The 22,715-nt window shown below is 36.9% G+C and overlaps 1 protein-coding gene across 1 annotated transcript in view; it reads right to left on the reverse strand.

Annotated features, from left to right (window-relative positions):
- Positions 1–6,000: 6,000 nt before the first annotated feature.
- Positions 6,001–22,715, reverse strand: part of PCF11 (PCF11 cleavage and polyadenylation factor subunit) — a 31,739-nt gene continuing 15,024 nt past the window's right edge. The window contains exons 7-16 of the mRNA XM_036743454.1: positions 22,194–22,677; positions 20,410–21,983; positions 16,038–16,137; positions 14,037–14,156; positions 13,453–13,561; positions 11,601–11,784; positions 9,771–9,926; positions 9,345–9,437; positions 8,950–8,985; positions 6,001–7,136 (exon numbers count right to left, since the gene is read on the reverse strand). Coding sequence (XP_036599349.1) covers positions 6,921–7,136; positions 8,950–8,985; positions 9,345–9,437; positions 9,771–9,926; positions 11,601–11,784; positions 13,453–13,561; positions 14,037–14,156; positions 16,038–16,137; positions 20,410–21,983; positions 22,194–22,677 — 3,072 coding nt within the window. The 3' untranslated portion in view covers positions 6,001–6,920. The remainder of the gene's footprint in view (positions 7,137–8,949; positions 8,986–9,344; positions 9,438–9,770; positions 9,927–11,600; positions 11,785–13,452; positions 13,562–14,036; positions 14,157–16,037; positions 16,138–20,409; positions 21,984–22,193; positions 22,678–22,715) is intronic.

A 22,715-nucleotide genomic window follows, 5' to 3' on the forward strand; every position in this document is an offset into this window, starting at 1 on the left:
GGGAGCGTGAAAGGAGGCGGAGGACGCAGGGAAGGGGTAATCCCGAGACCACTGAGACGACCCCCAGCCGCCCTCGGCGACACTGTCGTCTCTCTCTTCTCTACAGGTTTCCAGCTTTCAGCCACCAACTCCCACAGCCAGCAATCTAGAGGGTACGGGTTACCTCGGGAACGGGTAAACGTGCGGGGCGGTTGCGTCACTTCCGCTTCCGGGAAGTCCAGCTAACTCTTCCTACACCCCCACACCCCTACCCTCACACACACCCATATATAGACACACACCCCTCCTAGCCACACCCTAGTCTCTTGGGGGCCGAGCCGCCTTTCCTTCCCGAGGCTGAGTGAGGAGGAGCTTGCCCGGACGGTGCCGCCTCTCGCTCGGCCTCAGAACTTTCTCCTCATCCACACAAACAGTCGTGGCGGGGCAGCCTTGGACAGCTCCTCTCTCGTCCCGGACGCTGCTTGTGTGAACAGCGCCGACGTTGGGACGGCCCGGACTGCCTTCCGTGTAGGTGCCCGGCCCGGCCGGGGGTGGGGCGCGGGGGGCTGCTGGGCGTGGTGGAGCGGGGACTGACGCTCGACCCGTTCCGTAGCTGTGTGACCTCGGGCAAGTCACTGCCACCCTCTGGGCCTCGGCATCCTCCCCGGGTAAAACGTGGTTGTAACATCCAGCGGAGGGAGGGAGGAAGGAAAGGAGGGAAGGAGGAAAGAAGAAAAGATTGCCGGTCGAATTTGGAGTCAGTCAGAAAACATGGGTTCAAATCGCTACCCTGTGCCTAGCTCAGAGACTTGGGGCAAATCTCACACTTTTTAGGGCCTCAGTTTCCTCATCTGAAAAATGAAGGTGTTGATTGGGCTAGAGGTCCTTTTCTGCTTAGAATTTTAGAATAACAGCCAGCATTTGTAAAGCACTTCGAAGACTGCAAAGCTCTTGGCACGTTTTATTTCCTTTGATTCAATGCTGAGAGCTTGTGTGACGCCCCAGGGTTCCACGCGCCAGTGTCTGGGGCAGGATTCAAACCAAGGTTTTCCTGCCACCTAGAATAATCCATTATCATTACCGGTCCCGCCTGCCTCTCAGACCTGTTGGGAGGCCCTGATGAGGTAATGGTGGCAAAATCCCTTTATAAATTATGGAGGACGGTACAAAATTGAGGTGGCATTAGATGATGAGATTATGGGATTTAGGCCTGTTGCTTGCCAGCGTCACAGCTACTTACTGATTGTCGCGTATATATGCTATACATAGCTAGATGGCTCAGTGAGTACTTGGAGCCAGAAAGTTGTTCAGTGATTTCAGTTATGTCCAACTCTCTGTGACCCAATTTGGGGTTTTCTTGGCAAAAATACCGGAGTGGTTTGCCATTTTTTTCTCCACCTTATTTTTACAGATGTGAGACTGAGGCAAAAACAGGGTTAAGTGACTGGCCCCGGGTCACACAGCTAGTAAGTGTCTGAGGCCAGATTTGAACTCAGGAAGATGAGTCTTCCTGACTCTAGGCATGGCACTCAATACTTACTAGCTGTGTGACCCCAGCAGAGTCATTTAATCTCAATTTATCTTAATCCACTGGAGAAGGAGATGGCAAACCATGCCAGCATCTTTGCCGAGAAAACCAAGTGGAAGGACAGTATGCTCCATGGGGTCAGGAAGAGTCAGACACAACTGAATGCCTGAACAGTGCCATACCTACAGTTGTGTTCTTTTGTGATCTTGTTGTACGGTATCTGAAGCACTCTTTGCAGAGACCATGTCATAGGAGCATAAATTTAGAATTGGAAGGGATGACCAAATCCTTCATTTTACTACAATTTCTCCTGCATTCCCCACTTCCCACAGTACCAGACACATAATGATAAAATAGCTAGGATTTCTGTGGCCCTTTAAAGTTTGCAAAGTGTTTTTTACATTTTATCTAATTTGATCCTCACAATCCTATGCTAGATTACATAATTATATATTATTAGAATATATATTATATACATAACTATATATCGTTCCCATTTTGTATATGAGGAAAATGAGCTAAAGTGACTTGCCGAGTAAAGTGACTTGCCGAGGATCACACAACTAAATGTCTGAGGCAGATTTTGAAGTAGTTTCTGCTTAACAGATAATAATTGAATTATTAGGAGTCAGCTAGTCAGGGGGACCTACAGTTCAAATCTGGCCTCAGACCACTTGGTTGTGTGACCAAGCCATTTAAGCTGTTTGCCCATTTCCTCCTTTGCAAAATGGGAATGATAATGGCACCTCCCTCCTAGGCTTATTGGGATGATAAAATGAGATAATATTTGTAAAGTGCTTTGAAACCCCAAAGTGTTATAAAAAATGCTATTAGGCATTGTAGTATAATAGAGCTCTAGACTAATGGAAGATAATGATTTTCTGACTTTGTCTTTGATATTTATTGGTGTGACTTCTAGCAAGTCACTTCAGTAAACATCAGTTTCTCCTTTCTTTAAACGCAGGATCTAGATGACCTGTAATAACCCTTCCAGTCTTAAGATTCTATTTACTATAAGCAGAATAAAGGAGGAGAGTTGAGAACATGAGTTATGTAGTGTTGGGAATTAGCATAACTGGATTTCATTTTTATGGAAGTGAAGATAGCAATACGAATGGAGTTACTTGAAAGATAGATATGAGACCACACTATGCAGCATAAAAAGCCAGGCAGAGATGTTTTTATTTTTTTTTCAGTAAGAAATAGGGGACCAGTAGAACTTTTTAACAGGAGTGACGTAAGTAATGGCAGCAATATTTAAGGAAATTAATCTGACAACAGTATGCAGAATAGTTTGGAGTGGAGAGAATCAGGAGTCCAAACAGCCACAACAGCTTTTCTTATAGTAATCTACATGTGAAGGGTTAAAGGACCTAGAAGCAGTAGAAATATAGCGGTAGAGATACTTGACAAGAAAAAAAAATGTTATGACTGGGTAGCTGGCTCAATCTGAGAAAGAATGAAGAGAGAGAAATTAAACATGGCCTAAGTATCAAGGTGACATGTGAGGACAGTGGCACAAGAAACTTTTACCTCTTCCATTGAACTTTTGACTATCCTGCCCTACACTCACACTATTTCCTATTGTGTACCCATCACTTGGAGCATCTGGGCGTTACAGTGGATAAAGTGCTGGGCCTAGAGTCAGGAAGTCTTATCTTTGTGAGCTCAGATGTGACCTCACTTACTGTGTGACCCTAGGTAAGTCACTTAACCCTGTTTGCCTCAGTTTCCTCATCTACACAATGAGCTGGAGAAGGAAATCCAGTATCTTTATCAAGAAAACCTCAAATGGGGTCGCAGAGTTGGAACACGAAAACAACTGAACAACACTAGGTAGACATTATTTCAAAATGTAGTAGGATAGTAAGTAACAACTTTTATTTCTAACTTAAAAATTCAGGCAATATTAGCTCACCTACCATAGCATTGATATATATTAGAAAAATTCTTTAAGTTTTTTTTTACTACCAGCCTGTTTTAATAAGGGCAATTATTAATCATACATACAGGGTATTCCTAAAGTCTGGACACATAGGCAAAAATGCATATTTTCAAGAAATGAGTGAAATTTTCAACATTTTATTTAATTGGAATATTAACAAATAATGTCTTCAATATGATTTCCATCATTTGTGATGCAAAGGTTGGTGCTCTTTGCAAGATTCATTTGAACTCGATGCAATAACTCAGTAATTCCACATTGCCGTCAATTTTAGCACATTCACTCTTGGAATATGAATATAAAATCATAGGATGTTATTTGAAGTTGAAGATATTATGTGTTAACTCAACTAGTCACTCAACTAGTATTTACTGAACACTTTGCTATCTAAAAATCCTTGAGGCTTTATGGCATAGTGGATAGTTTTGACTCAGACTCTAGAGGACCCAAGTTCAATGAATACTTAGCTGTGACTCTTAGGCAAGGCATTTTTTAAGCCTGTTGGACTAAAAGGCCCCCAACGTTCCTTTTAGTTTTATATCTGCCCTCAACACCACCACCCCCATTCCCACCTAATGATACAAGGTGGAATTGGGGTCTCAAAAGCCTATGCAAGTAGAGGTCTGACAAGATCTATCAAACCAGAAAGGCTTCAGGTACTAGCATAATGATGGACAGTGCTTTCTTACCATCTATTAACTGAACATTAAATTATATCCCTATTCCTAGAATGTAAGCTCCTTGAGGGCAGGGTCTAATTTATTTTTGCCTTTGTATTCCCGATAGCTAGCATAGTATCAGTACCAGTTTGACCACAAGGTAATGAATTTTTCAAGCACTGCAACTAAAACCATTTACTAATTTATGGAGCAGGGGTTTTTAAACATTTTTGTGCAATGTACCCCTTTGGCAGTCTGACTGCCTATGGATGCCATTCTCAGAATATTTCTAAACATATAAAACAAAAAACAGAATTACACAGGACATCGCTTGTACTGAAAATTATCAATTCTTTTTTAAGTTTATGGTTCCCCTTGGTTTAAAACCCTGTAAGGGAGGGTGGGTTTCAGTCCACATTGGCAAAAGTGGTACCCCAGAATGACACATCATTTTAGGTGTTCAAGTATGTTTTCTCTATTTATTTGCTATTTTTTTTTCTAAATTAAGTTTTCCAACTAGGGCCAGATCAGACTGGTATGACAGAAAATACTCAACTACAGCCAGGAGACCTGTATTTGAGTCTAGGGCTATGACCTCTTGAACAAGGTGATTAAACTCTGAGCTTGTTTCCTTATTTGTAGAAGGAAGAAATCTGATAGAGGTCTTATATACAAAGATATATAGGAAGTTAACACAAATACATAATCAGGAGCCATCTTCCATTAGGGTCAAAAGATACAAATAGTTCTCAGAAAAATCAAAATAATTAAAAGCCACATGAAAGAATATTCAGTACAAATTAAAACGATTCTAAGATCTGACCTTACATTGGCCAGTTGGCAAAGGCTGCCACATATCACTGAGTCTGGAGTGGTTGGAGGACTGGGTGTGACCTGAAAGAGCCCTTCAAGTTGTAAATTATAGGCTAGCAATTCCTGAGTTGTTTTGAATTACAGTGTTGATGAGTTATTAATACAGCAACATTAACTACATAAAATAAGTCCCATCAATGACAATATTGGACTGTCACCTAACTTCTCAGAACCCAGGCAACTAAAACTATAAATTGCAGAGAATGTGCCAACTGTATTAATAGAGTAAAATTTTCAGCTCTCCTCGCTGAAGAAATCACAAACGTGATCCTAAAGGAAGAAACTTTCCTCACACCTTTGAAACCAGTAAAGTGTGATTAAATGTATAAATGATAGCTTTTAATTCCAGGTTTATAACAATATGTTAAGCACTAGCTGTCATTCAGGCTAGATAGCTAGTTTTGCTCATTAAAAAGACAAAAAAAGCTATGGGTAACAGACATAGCCACCCTTGTTAAAATGAGAATGATATTTGAACAAGGTCCTTTTCTAATAAGATAATCTATTAAGATTTGTTTATAATGTTTGAGATTAAAAGGGTTTGGGGGCAGCTAGGTGGCGCAGTGAGTAGAGCACCGGCCCTGGAGTCAGGAGGACCTGAGTTCAAATGTGGTGTCAGACACACTAGCTGTGTGACCTTGGGCAAGTCATTTAACCCCAATTGCCCTGCCTTCCCCCCTCCAAAAAAAAGTGGGTTTTAATGTTTGATAGGAAATATATGTAGAAGAATTTAAAAGGAAACCAATTATATGAAATAAAGATGTAATTTTCCCCCCTCCAAGCTGGATGGATCTGTGGGCCCCATGTTAAGAACCTTTGTTATAAAGATGAAGTTAAGTAGCTTTTAAAGAGCCACCCTTAAAACAATCCCAACTAATCACAATACAGTATTTTCATTCATATTCAGATCATAATAGTATCTTAAAGTATGAAGTATTTCACAGATTAAAATTTAGCCATACATTCCAAAACCACTCATGAAATAAAGAGATACAACCTTAAAGTTACTTCATCATTCTATTTATTACATGTATGAATATTAACATCTCACGGTATCTGATTTATCATCTAATCCAGTCAAAATCAACAAAGGAAAAGATTAACCATGCTTCAAAATGAACATTCTTACATTTCCCGCCTTTGACTTAAAATAAAAAATGTTATGTTTATCTGCTTTAAATTGCTGACAGTTTGAAAAATGTCATTAAAAATCACCTTCAGCTACTAAATATACTTGTTTCTTAATCAAATGTTTGATGGCACTGGTGTCCACTTTTAAGAATATAAAGTTGCTTCATTTGTTTCTGTCAAACTGACTTTTTTTTTTAAAATAATCTGGATATGTATGCAAGTTTGTCCTGTTGAGTTTAAAACTTTTTTTTTTGAAATCTAGACTTTACTATTTGAGAAAGGTCCTGCAGTGCTGATATCCCCTTTTGAAGGATGAAAATTATCTTCAGGTTCGTTTGGTTTTTGTTCTTTTTAATCATGGGAGGCTACTAGTAAAAAGGTCTATGTTGAGGTCGCTGTTTAATTCCACCCAATGAGAAGTACAGAAACACTGTCTTTATTTGATGGTGTGCATAAACATTACACTCCATAGATAGCAAAAATATTTTTATTTATAATTTACAGTTCCACAAGTGAAAATTGTACATATTTTACACATACAATTTCATTTTGTTAAATTTGCACGCATCTACAGAACTTTCACACAACGAGCACCTGAAACTGTGCAGGCAGTAGGAAATGCAAATACTAAAATGTATTTATTAACCAAATGATAGCTAAGGACCCTGCCTCAGCTAAGTAATTTATATATATATATACTTATATATATATACACATATATAAAAATTCTCCACCTTCTAGATTCAACTAACACAGCAGCTCCTTTTTTTTTTTTTTTTAAAGAAAAACATACCTCTCATTTTATTTAAACTGACTCAACTGTATCAGGTTCTGTTTTAATTTCAGTAGGTGTAGCTATGCTCTCGTCTGTACAAGCTGGTGGGCCATCAACTGGTTCATCTTTAACTTTGGAACTGTCACAGGGTTCCTGCAATTCTTTTTTGACAATGTTCAACATAATATTCAAGGGATTTTCAACAGGAGTCTTGCTGGGAGATGGTGTACAGTCAAATGAAGATGTCTACAAAAGTAAAGAGTATAACACAACTATTAATAAAGTTTATACAGTGCTATCAAATCTTATACATACCTAATTTATAAGTGATAGGAAAAAAATGTAACAGGAATGCCTTTCCCATGTCCTCCCACAAGTATAATCAATAAGTACCCAGTAAGTACCAGTAAGAACTACAGTGGGGCAGCTAGATGGCACAGTGGATAAGCCTGAAGCCTGGAAGAACCATCTTTCTGAGTTCAAATCTGGCCTGTGTAACCCTGGGCAAGTCACTTAATCCTGTTTGTCTCAGTTTCCTCATCTTTAAAAAATGAGTGGGCTGAAGAAGGAAATGGCAAACCACTCCAGTATCTATCAAGAAAATCCCAAATGGGGTCATTAAGAGTCAGACACAATTGAATAACAAGAATTATGGCAATGACTATAGAGTGAAGGAAGAAAAACAAGCTGATTCAGAAAATCCTCAAGATTTCTATTTAGTAGGGAAGATAAATATTCCTTAATCTAGAAATACTCCTTTTAGGCTTTGTGGATAAAGTTGCATTTGAGTTGGACCTAGGCAAAAGGGATAAGATTTCAACAAGTAGAACTAAGGAAGAGAACATTCCAAGCACCAGAAAGCTGGGACATAGGAAGGGGGGTGGGGAGGGAACCAAAGACTGAAAATGCACGTTTATTACCGGACTTAAAAACCATTTAGTCCAACTTCCTAAGTTTACAGATAAGGAAGCTGAGGCCTGGAAAAGTAAAGTAACTAGCTCGAAGTTCACAGAAGTGTCAGAGGCAAGATTTGAACCCAAGTCATATATGCCTCTAAAGCCAATATTCTTTCCATCACACCATACTGTGAGCCTGAAATGCTAGAAGGGAGTTGAGACTTCTTTGGTGATGGGAAGTGCATTAAGTATCTACCAGTAGTAATGTGTAGGATGGAGAGAGAGGAACAGGCTAGAGTGGAAAGATCAGTTAAAAAGCTATCCTAAGTCTCAAACTTTTAAGAACTGGAAGACTTTACATATTTTAAATATGAGGCAGCCAAGGCCCAGACATTCTATTTGGGCCCGAGATCACACAAAAAATAGGAAGGAAAAATCAAGATCTCTTGAAACCTCAACTTATTATTCTTGGTCTACACTAGACCTGCTTCCAAAGCCTAAAAGTAGGTGGTATTGGTAATTAAAATGACACAAGGCAAGAGAATTCAATAGAATTTAGGGACTTAATCGGTGTAGAGAATGAGAAAAATGACTTGGGTTTCAAACTTAATGACTAAGAAAAAAGAAGATGCCATCAGAAATAGGAGGAGCTGGGAAAAGACAAATGGTGACCTTCAGTAGAAATAATAAGCTATGGGATGCCTCATGTGTGTCTGTCTCTTGAACACTTTTTTTTTTTTAAAACCACATACAGCAAATTAGGACTTTCACTCAAAAGATCAATCTCATGTCTCATACTTTACATGATTATTTGGAAAAAATCAGAAAAAATCCTAAATAACAACCTATCAATTTAATTTCTTAACTCTGTTTCTACCCTTGCTTCTCCCTTTGGACATAATATGACACCAACATTTAAGTCAACAAAATGCTAGAGATAAAGACTAGGGAGGAAAATCTACTAGTATCCAAATCTCCAAATCTAATTTGCCACTGAACTTTCTTATCCAATTCAACAAATCACTCCATAAACAGTCCTCAGGCCTTAAAATGGGGGGAAAATATCACTAAGGAAAAAACTCCTTAAGAGAAAAATTTTAACATACATCTGGCTTATGATATGTTAATATATAAGCACAACCAAACCAAATATCAAAACTTACATTTTGATAATCTTCGTAACATGATGGATGGTAAATCTGAAGCAAGAAAAAAGATAGTTAAGCAACAATGTTTATTTTCTTCACATGCACATTTATTTCAATTGGAAACAATCTGGGCCAGAAATTATACCTACAATTTTTTTTAAGTCTTTCATTTATTTACCAAGTAGCTAAAAAACTAAATTACTTTTCTTCCCATTCATAATATAAACTCTTAAAGCCACCAGTACTTTGAAAATTAAAATGAGTTACATGATAATGAAATCTAAAACCTGAAGCTAATTTTTGCCACAGTCCAGTTTTTTAAGTATTATAAGCCTTACATTTCCAGAAAACCAAAAATAATGACTCCAAACCTTTTCAGTATATCTAATATCAAAAGGGTCCAAAATTACCTTTCCATCTACTCGGATAGCATTTTTAAGATGCCATTCTTCTTCCTCTTCATCCCAGTATTGTTCAAATTGCTCCTGACATATTTCACAGCTCTGGAAAATAAGACAAATCAAATAAAGATAATGTGCTAGTTGCTAGTAATACCATTATCAAAATTTCACTAAGTGTAAGAAGGAAGAAATTTAACAAGAGTTCTATAAATATTAAGAAAATTTATAATATTTTAAATGTTAATTTTTACAAAACTACTGTTGTTTCTTTTTTGGCAAAAGTATATCACATAAGAATTTTCTTTGAAGTTTAAAAAATTCCTAATAATTACAAAGTAGAAGATTTGTGTTAGAATTAATCAGAGATTACATTACTCCTACCTTTATAAAACTCAGTGTAAGTCAAAAGCAAAAATTCATATATGCTTCCATTACCTCTACTGCCCCAGCTGGTCCAGCAGGGACACTCTGAAACTCCTTTTCTTTAGCAGCCTCTTGGGTTTTCAACACAACCTCTTCATGTACCTTTTCAAAAAACTGGCTCTTTGCACGTTCCTCCAAATCAGCTATTTCCTCAAATTCTATCCAGTCCTTAAAAGAGGAATAATACCATAAACTCTTAATTGAAATACTATTTTTTTCCCATTTAGTGATAAACATTTTATGTGTATTTCTGTTTGCACCTTTAAAAATAGAATGTTGGCCCAAAAAACGTTCAAAAGAAAGAATGGGGGTAGGTGAAGATGTGTGTGAAGCTTAAGCAGTAGAAGCATATCTAAGGGGCAGAAGGAAAGAATTTAGTCTTGATATCTTACAGCAGAGGTATCAAACATGCATTCACAATTCCCATGCAGTCTGAACCAGATTAAAATGTAACTGGGAAATATTTAACAAAATGAATGAATAAACATAAATAATATTGCATTTTAAACTTATGTCAGTATGTGGTCTGCAGGGGGGAATCTATAGGTACAGTTTAGTATTTCTATTCACGTTTGATGCCACTGCCTTATAGCATTAGATCAAGGAATAGCCAGGGTTCTAAAGCCTTCCTCTAGGAGGTTTAACCAGTGGGAAAAGCTTTGGGAACATGTCTAGCAAAATTCATAGTTTCATCTCCTGAAGGTCGTCCACATTTGATGAGAAATCTTTGACCAAAAGAGAACAATTGTTTTTTGTAAAAGTGTTCACCAAGGATATAAACTTAGTTAGTAAAACTATTCTATAATCTCTCAAAATGGCTGCATACCAGAAAAACTGAACAAAAAATTCTTTGAATATCAGTAACTTTATTCTAGCTCTAGAAAAACACCCATTTAATGTAAACAATATTATGTTGTATTATGCAGTTTTGAAAGCACAGAATCAGTCACAGAATAGAAGTGAGATCATCTCATTTATAGTCTCCTTAAAGATGATGAAACTCAGGCCTTGAGAGATTATGTACATAGCCAGGTGGCAGCAGAACTAAAACTAGGACCCAAGTCTCCTGACTCCAGTTCAACACTATTGTTTTTACCATGCCATGCTTTTTTCTTCAGTCCGTGTCCAAAGGAGAGGATGAAAAGACTCAGAATTCCAGTTTCAGCTCTTCCACTAACTCAACTTACACTAGTTCTGGGCAAGTTGTTCCATCTCTATGAATTTTTTTTTCCTATCTGGGGCACGAGGGAGTCAAGCTAGATTAGGGGTTCTTAACCCAGTCTTGAACTTTTCAAAGTATACTGGTACAGGTATTTCAATATGATTGGTTTCCTTTGTAATCCTATGTCTTTCAGGATACCAGTTTAGTTTTTCTATTCATTATAGTTTATAAATTTTGCCAGATTGCCAAAGGGGTGCTTGACACAAAAAAAGTTAAAAAAACTTTTGGCCTAGATGATCTCAAAATTACCTTTTCAGCTCCAATTTTTAAAAAATCTATTTCAAAATACCAGAATTAAGATCTGCTTGTCTAAGTGTCTGTCTACACATAGGATCATAATCCTATTCAGACTATTAACAAATAATATATAGGTGACTTCAGAAAACAACAGTATTCAATTTAATAAACTTTGATTAAGCAACCCTGTGCTAAATAAGCAATAGAATCATAAAGACAAAAATCAAAAAATAGTTCCTACTCTTAAGGACCTTGCTTATTTAGTCATCTTCATATATATAGCCATACTTATTCCCAAAGAAGAAAACATAAAAAATAAAGCCATTCATTTGCATGCTACAACAAAAACCAAAAATATACTATAACATGTATAGATTACTTACTGTAAGACTGTAGTACCACCTCCTATGAGTAACTTTTCTGCTAACATCCTTTTCAGTTCTATTTTGTCGGTAATGCCAGTCCAAATGGTCTGCATAGACATCAGTCTGTGATGTTGTAAACCTCATTCCACAAGAATAGCACTGGATACCAGTATACAGTCGGTTTATAACACTATCATAACGCCTGTTTAAAAAAAAAAGCCATTTTATAGTTTTTGTAAGGTGCTTAAAAATAATTACAATAATATTTGAAATGTAACAAATTATAAAATAATCAGCTTCTTCAACATTATAATAATGATGGCAACAGAGATAATGGTAAGAAAATGCCATCACATATTGCCAGTGATGCCGTATATGTAAGAAATGGCATAAAAAAAGGTTAACCAGTCATAGATCAGTGGATAAAGATGAAAAGCACTGCACTGGCACATACAAAATATTACACTTCAGAGGAAGGCCTCCAGTAGTATAAGTGGATCTCTACAAAGGACTTCTAGAATGGCATGGATGGCTTTCATTGTGGAATAGTCCACATAAATAACAACTCACATTCATACAACACTTTTAAAATCTGCAAACCCTGTGTAGTAGAGAATTTTATAAATTAGGAAACTCCTCTGGCAAATGCAGCTACAAAGTATCTGAGAATGATTTGAACCCAAATTGACCGAATTAAATCTGCCCTCTACTACGGGATCCTCAGTATATGTTTACCAAATAATCCACTATAGTCTCTCAATAGTTTTAATACATCACTCCCATAGTACAAGTTGTATTAAAAAAAAAAAACTTAGGCAAATGTTCTACTGTGGGGTCCCCTCTCCTTTGGTTGTGAGCCTGTTCTAAAACTCCACATTAAAAATAGCCCAACCACCTGCCAGCTAACAAGACAACAGTTAGGCTATTCTTAGACTGGGAGCAAAGTCTAGCCAATGGACAACATAGTGGGTCCCAAGGGACATGACTTAATTACCCAAAAGTTATGAAGATTTCAGTAATCAAGCTACAACCTGAAAGAGGTCACTATAATGAACCATATGAAAACAGTAAATGAGGGGGTTAACTGAGAAGGCCAAATGAAAAAGGAGATCAGGAACAAGAAATCCAAATTAACAGGTTTCCAGAAGCTATTTAAACTCCCTATCACTTTCCTCCCCACTTCTAAGTTGTTAAAAGACTTCTAAAACAGGAAAAGAACCATTTAAATGGTGTTTGAGCTATTGTATGCCAACATATCAAGAACAGTGATTTAATCAATACAGGAACTCCTAATGGCACATATCACAACCTGCTTATAGTCTTATAATCAGTCTGAAGATTAAAGAAGACTCAGTGACTTACTTATGGTCACATAACTATTATGTGAGAGGAATTGAGCCCAGATCAAGATCAACGCCATTGATTATATACTAGACTTTTTTTTATTGAGATCAAGTGACTAAATATAGTAGTACCTAACATTTATCATTCATACCAGCAGTCCCCAACCCTATATAAGCATGAATCCTATTAGCACAACTGATTTGAAACTAGGAAGGCAAAAAACAGCAATACAAAGGGGATACTTTGGTCTAAAGGCCAGCACATATAAACAGGGACTAATCCTATCGTGCCATCTATAGTAGAGAACATTATTACCTACCGAATTTTCAAAAGGGGTAACAATAATCATTAATAATAAAAAAGAGAACAGGTTTAAGATACCTTAAAAATGTAATTGTTTCTGGAATACAATGAAAGTGGTGCCATTTTATAATAATAAAAGCATAGCAACTGATTTTTTGATAGAACTTTTTTTCAAGCCAAGACTTCACTGAACTAATATGGGTTGTGTCATTAGTATACATACTGTTTCAATTCTTCAACTGTGAAATTAGTGAGGTCAGGAACATCTTGATCTTCACTTTGATCTTCTTCTTCTTCCTCAGGGGGAGGCTGTGTAGCAACTTCATTTACTTCTTTAATTTAAAAATAACATAATACATTTCTTAATGCATTCTGGAAACATTTGAATGGATTCTTTACAGGGAAGAACTCAAATATCAAAGGCCACTACAAGCAATATTTTAAAAGCCTACCAATTTTATATATCATCAGTATGCAAATGTTAATAAAAATACAAACTGGTATGTCATAATATGTACCAGAAGAAACTCTAACCATGAAGTTTGTTAAACTGTTATTTTTTTCTAATGATGACAAAGGTAAACAACTCAAGTTTTGAAAAAATCTAGTTTGAAAAATTAATACTCAATGAATTGCATTATAATTTCTGAAAATCATAAATTCACACAACATGAAAAATTACATATAAAGTTTAACATCCTCTCTGCTCCTAAACGCTAAGATTTTATCTCAGAACCAAGAGACATAAATCTTGTAATTCACAATTCAAAGAAGCTCTGTGTTGTGAGTATACCAAAGCATACTTACGAGTTGTTGCTGAATCAGGTTGGGATAATTTAAGTATTCCTGTTTTTAGCAGTTTAGAGAAGAGTTCATTCACATCGACCTGGCTGAGATGATTATCAGGATATGCTCTTGGAAGAGCACCTTTAGTTGAAAAAAAAAAAGTGCACTTTAAAGTAATTTCCACAGATAAAATCTATTAAGTTCTTATTAAAACTTTCTTTTTGTTTGATAAGACACCCAACGAGGAGCAGAGTAGGTAGCCCACTTTTTCTCCATGTGGGCATATCACTACCACTATCAATCAACCTTTATACTTCTGTTCCAAACAATTAACAGTGAAGTGGGAAGTTAATGAATCAGTGAAACAGGCTACCCAACAATCCACAACATTATCTACATTTTACTTCCCCCTCCAAAAGAAACATGCTTCCAACTACTGATTTAAATGCTAAAAACAATGAAGCCAGGTTTACAATCTATCCTTCTATAAAAATGCTTAAGTGCCACATTGCATTCCTTTGCCAGAAATGAACAAGAGACAGACAACCTGGTGTTAGCCTTAAAAATGAAAAAGCTAATTGTAATTGGTTGAGAACTCTGTCTTATGTTTCTAGATAGTAGCTACAGCCTCCATCCCCATCTTATCACCATTATCCCTTTGCCAAGAAAATTCATCAATAAGACAGTTCTCTTCATTCCTAAAACTTCAAGAGGAAACATTTGACATGGATAACTATTCTTGTTTATACTGTATGTGATCAAATGCTTGGAACTCAATTCTGTATATTACAAACATGGGACTAAAAGCCAGAAGACCTGTGCTATTTGTACTGTGTAACCTTGGGCAAGTCATTTAACCTCTGTGAAGTCCAATTTCCTCATCTGTAAAAGGGGAATAGTAATTCCCCAGCCTATCCTATCAAGTTGTGAGATAATTTATGGGAATGGCAAAATGCTTTTTAACTTTATGTAATTCCAATGACTGCTTCAGAGAGTACATTTAATGAACCAGAAACACAAAATGGAGTTTGGTTAGAATTGCTCAGTCATTTCAGAGATTTTAGCCGTTCCCACAATTTGTAATTCATTCAAATATCTTAACCACAGTGTAATATTATACTTCTGAAGATGTTCTTTTATGGATAACTCAGAACCAAAACAACTGCTTTGTTAACTAACTGGCTATGTTGGCCTGATTCTTAGTTCTGGAAATTTTTATTTGTTCCCTTTCATTACATACCAAAACTTAAAATTATAGGAAACCTTCTCATTCAACTATAAGACAAGTTATGGAACTTTCTGATCAGTCCACATCAGGATAAATGAATCCAACTAGACCAACTAGATAGGGATACCAGTTATATATTTTATTGAGCACTTAGCTCAAAAGGTACTCAAATTATGAACTTTATTTTATGGCTGTTAAAATTATATATCTGCTACAGACTATATTAACAAGTTAAAGCTATGCAAATATACAAATATAATCAATGTGTCTGTTACAAGCTATACAACCAACCTATGGCTTTGTTTGTACATTATTTTTTCGCTTGTTGTTGTCCCCATTAGATTGTGAACTCATGAAGGCAGGGATTATCTTTTGCCTCTTTGTATCCCCAGTACTTGGCAAAGTGCCTGGAACATAGTACGTGCTTAATAAATGTTTACTGATTGACTATTTAGAGATTATAATATGATTTGTTATTTATGTAATTCTACCCCAAGAAGACTCACTCCTCAACTTTCCTCTCCTCTTCTTGGAGCACACCACAGGACAGAATTACTTGCTAATCATTTCTGCCGATAGAGTGTGAATGGCCATAAATAAGGCAAGCTGAGTGTGTGAACAAAAAAGCAAACTTTTATATATAACTTGGATATGTGTTAGATAAGAATTCCCTAAAACAAAATATGCTCCCTCAAAAACACCATCATTTCCTGAAATCGAAAAAAGTTCACTAATCAACAAGGCAAATACTATAAATTTGACAAACACCAGGACTCATTTTTAGAAGTACGTACCTGCTGGATTCTGAACAAAAGTACCAGGATTTTGTGGATGAACTGGTAAAAATTGTTGTCCTTGTCCAAAAGCTACAGGTTGAGTAACACCAGAGAGTACCTTTAAAAGAATACATTTTGTAAACATGTACCATTTCTATATGTAAGAATTTCAATATTTAATTCACATAAATTTTTAAAATATGCTTGCTATAATTTACACAGATGTTACATGAAAATTTCATTTAACACATCTCGACTTTGGGGGGGGCAAGTGAAGGCATATAATCATGAAATAAAATGCAAATGAGAAAAGAAACAGCATTATAGATAAAAGAGAACAGTTTTGGTGGAAATCAACAAGGAAATATATTTTTCAAATTTAATCATTACTTTCAAATATGGTTAAAATTAAGTTGGAATAACAATAATTATTTTTCTACTGTTATGCAGAAATCTAATTAACTCAACACTGAACTACACTGGACTTAATCTCACACACACACCCACCCACCCCATCATTCAAAGTTAAGGCAAGTGAAAAGTTATAAAGAAAGATGTAAGAAAATTTTAGATTTTGGATGACATCTCATCTGAACAATAATTGACAAGTGGCATGGACATCACTTCTGAGAATTAAAACAACCTATTAAAATGAAAAGATCTTTCTAAGGAGCCAGAAATATCAAAACAGCCTTCAAAATTATTTTAAAATAATTTAAATATCACTTAGCTGTTGAGACACTTCTTTCACTTCTTTCAAGTGGTCAACAAGAATTATTAAGTACTTTGTATGAGCCAGGCACTGTGTTAAGGGCTAGGGAGCAAAGAAAAACTAAAACTTGCCCCTGCTTTCAAGCTCATAGACTAAAAGTAGAAGAGAACAAGGAAACGACTATGGATGAGTAGAAAATATACATGAAAAATTCTAAATAATCAAACACTAGTCTTGGGAAAGACTTCTTGTAGAAGGTGGAATTTTAGCTAGGAAATGAAGTCAGGAAATGGAGATGAGGAAGAAAGGCATTCCAGGCACGGGAACCAGCCAATGAAATTTGGGGAGATGGCGTGTCTTGCTCCAGTAACATCATAGAGACAATTATCACTAGATCACAGAGTATATTCAAGTGAATGAGGAATAGGAGACTGGAAAGCTAGGAAGAAGTATTTGATCCTAGAGATAATAGGGAGCAACTGGACTTTACTTAATGAGGAAAGGGGTACAGAAAGAGGGAGGTTGATACTCAAGTCCAACCTAAGCCCAATGTGAACTTTATGATGATAAATTGGACAAGTGAGTGAAGAATTCGCTGGAGTAGGAAGATCTGAGGGAGAGAGATGAAACAAAATGCTACTATAATCTCAAGGGATGAAGTAAAAAAGGCCTGCACCAGGGTGGTGGCAGGGTCAAGAGAGACAGGACATATAACAGATGTTATGAAGGTAGAAACTATAGGACTCAGCAAGTGATTAAATATGGAGATAAGAGACAGAGTAATTGTATAACACCTAGGTTTTAAGCCTGGGTGACTGGAAGGATGGTGGTACCCTGGACAGAAATACAGAAAATCTAGAGGGAAAAATAATGAATTCAGATTTGTATATGTTGAGTTTAAGGTATCTATAGGATATCGAATTCGAGATATCTACTAGGAGATATGAATCTGGAGGTTGGGATGGATAAGTAGGTCTGAGAATCACTTGCAGAAAGATATGTGAATCCATAGTAGTAGGAAATCAAGTGACAAGAGAAGGCCCAGGTAAGAGCCTTGGGGGACACTCAGTTACGAGGCATGACCCTGATAAAGATGAAGGGTTATTAACAATTTTTTCCCATTACAACATGATTTTTGAGCCTATGGAGGAGAGTGTGATCATAAAACTCTTCAGTGTCAAGGGAAGGAAATCTGTCTTTTCAACTTACCCCACAGTGATTAGCACAGAAACCTAGACAAAGCACAACTCCTGAAGGTACCTTAAAATGGTTCCTTACAAAGAAGTCTATTAAGAATTAAATCTTGGAATTATTGGCAAAATCCTAATTTAACCAATTCACTGAAATTTCCAAATTCTTTGTTGTTTATGAGTAAACTGCAAAAAGAAATCACATTTCCAGTCTGCATGGTCCAGAGAAGGGAAATAAGATTAAAAAACCAACTTCTCTATGTTGAGTTAGCAACAAAAATTAAGAACTAAGGAAAGTAAGAGCTGATGTGTTTTGGTAAATGACTTGGGATTTAGATTTAGGTAGAATTTTTGTGAGCCTGAATAAGAGGCAAGAAGGAAAGCTGAACAGTTAAAAAAAAAATCGGCTGTTTTTCCTATTCTCTCCCCCTTGTAAAAATTAAGGCATCACTTTCAACTGGTTAGTTAGTTTCCTATTGGAATTTATTAAAATTAGACTAACAAAATAAACTACTTTGTTATAAGGAGGACATTCATGAATAGTGAAAATTTTTCCTGTATTGGTATTAAATGCTACCTGTTTAATAATTCCCTAAGAAGAAATTATCTCAGAAATGGTTAGGACATAGGCATAGATACCATCATTTCAATTAAAATTACAAAATAATTCATTATTGCCATGCTATAACAGGAAATGAGAGAGCTGTGTAACCAGATTAAACATTCTCTAAAAAATGAAATATACTGCAAATAATCAAAATACCATCCAGAGAAATTGCACATGGAAAGACAGATCAGCAACCATGAAATAAACAGTACTGAACTATTTATTTTAACATAAAGTCTGGGAGAACCAAAGAGGTAGTTCTCCCCTTCCATTTTATAGGATCATTTGACTAACAGCTGGAAAAACTTTAGATTATCTATACCAACTTCCTCCATTTATAGATGAGGCCAGAAAGAATGAAATGCTCAAAGGCATGCAGGTGATGAGATCCAGAATTCATACCTAGGTCCTTTTGTCTCCACATGCAGTGTTTTCCACCAGGCCACACTACCTTAATTATTATGTCTTCTTTCAAGAAGCTAAAACTTGGAGTTCTCTCTCCATTTAAATCTTATAGAAGACAGGTAGGAAAATGGTGGAAGTGAGAATAAAAATAGGGTAAAATTGAAAAGAGGACATAAACAAAATGCTAACAAAAAAGGAAGCAGGGCACTCAGAAAAATACCTGCTTGCTCTTATGTTAAATATGAATACATACAAGATATGTATGCGATGCGTCAGGCCTATATAGTGCAAATTGTGTTCCTATTCTGTGTGTTTAAAAAAAAGTCAAAATTTTCAGATTAATGCAGAATAAAACTGCTCAATTTCAAATTCTAGCATTTTCACAAAGAACTGTTAAGTTGTATTTTTAAGAACCTATAAGAGCAAACAAATTCCTTTATTCAAATTACAATTAGCAAATTAAAGAGCCTGGTTCTTAATGAATAGAAAAGACTGCTTTGTACTTTAACATGTATGTGTTATGCAAATAAAAGCTACGTCTAAAATATTTGAAAAATTCTTGATTATTTAAAATATTTTCCCATAATAAAAGACCTCTACCCTCTGATGAAAGGGTTTTTACAAATTATTAACTAGAGCCTAGCAGAATTACTACTCTGATTAATGATAGATAGGCCACTTAATAAGGAGTTCTCATTATTTAGAGAATTTTGACAAAATGACAAGTCCTACTGAGTTTAAAAGGAATTACTTCAACTAATTAGACTGAAATCCCTGAGTACATACTCTGAGTATCTATGATGTAGGAGACAACTAATAAAAAACGGGTTGATTAAACAGGGTTACCTTGGGTAAGTAAACGCAGAAATTTGATGGGTTAACTTTATCTAGAGTGGATTGTTAGGATTAAGAACAACAAACAAAAAGAGTACTAAAAACTATTAATGTCCTAATTTTTAAAAATTAACAGGCTAATGAGTTTCTTGGAAGATAAGGAATTCTAAAAATCTGCTACAAGGATTACTTGTCAGAACTTTATGTTAGGAGGTTTATTTGAAGTTCCCACAAAATAGTAAGGACTTTTATCTGAATACTAACGAAACAGGAGTGCCAGTTTCCTAGTTTCTGGTAGTGCAAAAGCAATAGCTTATCTTCAGGTCAGAGTAGAAGTTATCAACCTCAAAAAACACTAATCCCACTTTACTACCACAGAAACCATCCCTTCCCAAAATATAGGCAACTAGGGGATTTCAAAGTCAAGATTATTGAAATAGCCCCAGTCTCTCCTGAAAGTTTTCCTCAAATCTTGACCTTAATTTGGGATCCATAAATTCAAGACACCACCAAAGTTTTAGATTATTTTTCTTATACCTTGGTCTCTTCCTTCATCTTTCCTAGTATTTTGTGAGGAAGTATAAATCTTAACTCATTTGTATGTCACATAACTGAAGAACAATTAAAATTAAAGACACTTACCTGTTGAGATGGCTGAATATTCCCTACTGCAATTGGCGTGGGCAGATTACTAAAGTTTCCAAATTGAGGACCCTGAAGATTCTTTTCATCAAAATAATGTCCAGATGCTCTGTTAAGTGGATTCGAGAAACCTTGAGCTGCAGGGCCATGTGGTCCATTAAAATTTGGTCCCTGAGGTGTATCAAACATTTGCTCATGTCTTTGGAACTGTATTCCTTGCGATGGTGCATTAAATGCACTGTTAGGAGGGTCATTATATGGGCCAGTCTGACTAAAAGAGACTGCATCAAGCCTCTGTGAAGGATGATTGTCAAACCTTGCACCTTGTAGACCAAGAGGAATATCAAATCTTGATGCTTGCTGGTGTTGTGGACCATCAAATCTTTGAGGGCCCGTGTCAAATCTTGGTTGTACCTGCTGACCAGGGGGCCCATCAAACCTTTGTGGGCCTTGTTGACCAGGAGTTCTTTCAAATCTAGGACCAGGTTGACCATGCAAGCCATCAAATCTTGGCAAGAGAGATGGCTGACCTGGTTGACCATCAAATCTTGAAGCATGACACCCCTCAAATCTCGGACCACCTTGGCCTAGAGGTCCTTCAAATCTCATATTACCTCCCTGTACAGAAGGACCCTCGAATCTCATTCCACCTCCCTGTTGGACTAAGGGTCCTTCAAATCTGACCCCAACCCCTGGCTGACCATGTGGTCCTTCAAATCGAAGGCTTCCACCAAGCTGATTATGTTGTCCTTCAAATCTCAGACCTGCCACTGACTGGCTATGGGGTCCCTCAAATCTCATACCACCACCCTGCTGGAGCAAAGGGCCCTCAAATCTGATTCCACCACCTGGCTGACCATGGGGTCCCTCAAATCTAATTCCACTTCCTGACGCACTATGGCTTCCCTCAAATCTGAGTCCACCTACAGGCTGACCTCGAGGATTCTCAAACCTTAGAGCACCTACAGGCTGACCATGAGGTCCCTCAAACCTAAGACCACCCACAGGTTGACCACGGGGACCTTCATACCTAAGACCACCCACGGACTGGCCACCTGGGCCCTCAAACCTCAAACTACCAGTGGGACCCTCAAACCGCAAACCGGCAGCTCCTTCAAACCTTAAGCCACCTCCTCCTGCCTGTCCAAGTGGCCCTTCAAACCTCAAGGGAGTCCCTCCTGGTCCTTGAGGACCTTCAAATCTCAGAGGACACCCACCTCCTAGCTGACCTTGTGGTCCTTCAAACCTCATAGGTCCCCCTCCCCCTATTTGTCCTGGTGACCCTTCAAACCGAAGAGAAGCTGGTGTTGGAGGTCCATCAATTCTAGGGTTTGGCTTATTAGGTCCGTCAAAAATCATTTTAGTTGGACCGTCTCCCCTTCCTACAGATGGCCTAGAAGGTCCATCAAACAATGGTCTGTCCTCAGCTAAGGCTGTAAGTCTCTGATTTGTTGTATCGAGGCTTGAATATCTTGATGCTGGGCTGTCTGCAAATGTTTTATCCGAATCTTCATATCTAGGCCTCTTAAGTGCAAAACGTTCACTGAATGGAGATCTTTGCTCCTCTCGGACACCTTCAGAGAGAAAAGAAAATTTTAAATTTCCTCAAATCTGCACATACATCAAATTACCTGAAAAACTCCTTTATTGTTGACACTAAAATTGAGTAAATATTTATCAACAATAAATGCCTAAATTTATTATCATACAAATTATTCTCTTCCATTAAAATCCATCACCACCTAAGCAATTTCAAGAGTCGTAATTTATTTTACACTTTGTACCTTTAGCAGAGACTTGCTCTTCATGCCTTCTTCGGCCATCATGGGGGGAAAGATTCTCGGCATAAGCACGGCTTCCAGATATTGGAGAAAGACGCCTTGACCTTTCACTAAATTGTTCTTTTCTGTCAAACGGTGCTCCACTACTCCTTCCTGCATGCTTACTTTTGGATGGTTCACATTCTATGCCAGACAACAAAGCATCAGTCAAATGGTAATCAAAAATATCAGGATCTAAGAGATCAAGTCTCGGGAATGAATGCTGAACCTGGGTCCTTTTGAGTTTGGCTTTATGCTCATAATATGTTAATTCAGCATCTGATAAAAGAGGTTTCTTTTTTAATCCACCTTTATTTTCTTCTGTAGGACTATCCCACACATTGCATCTATGTTTTCCTTCTTGATACTGAAAAAGCTGACGAATCTGATGAACAACAACAAGGAATTCATCCTGTGTAATTTCACCAGATGTTAAACTATCATTTGCCTGCACAAAAATTTAAAAAAAAAAAAAAGGAAAATTAA

This window comes from Trichosurus vulpecula, chromosome 2 (genome assembly GCF_011100635.1).
Source record: "Trichosurus vulpecula isolate mTriVul1 chromosome 2, mTriVul1.pri, whole genome shotgun sequence".
In the NCBI taxonomy this organism is placed as follows: Eukaryota; Metazoa; Chordata; class Mammalia; order Diprotodontia; family Phalangeridae; genus Trichosurus; species Trichosurus vulpecula.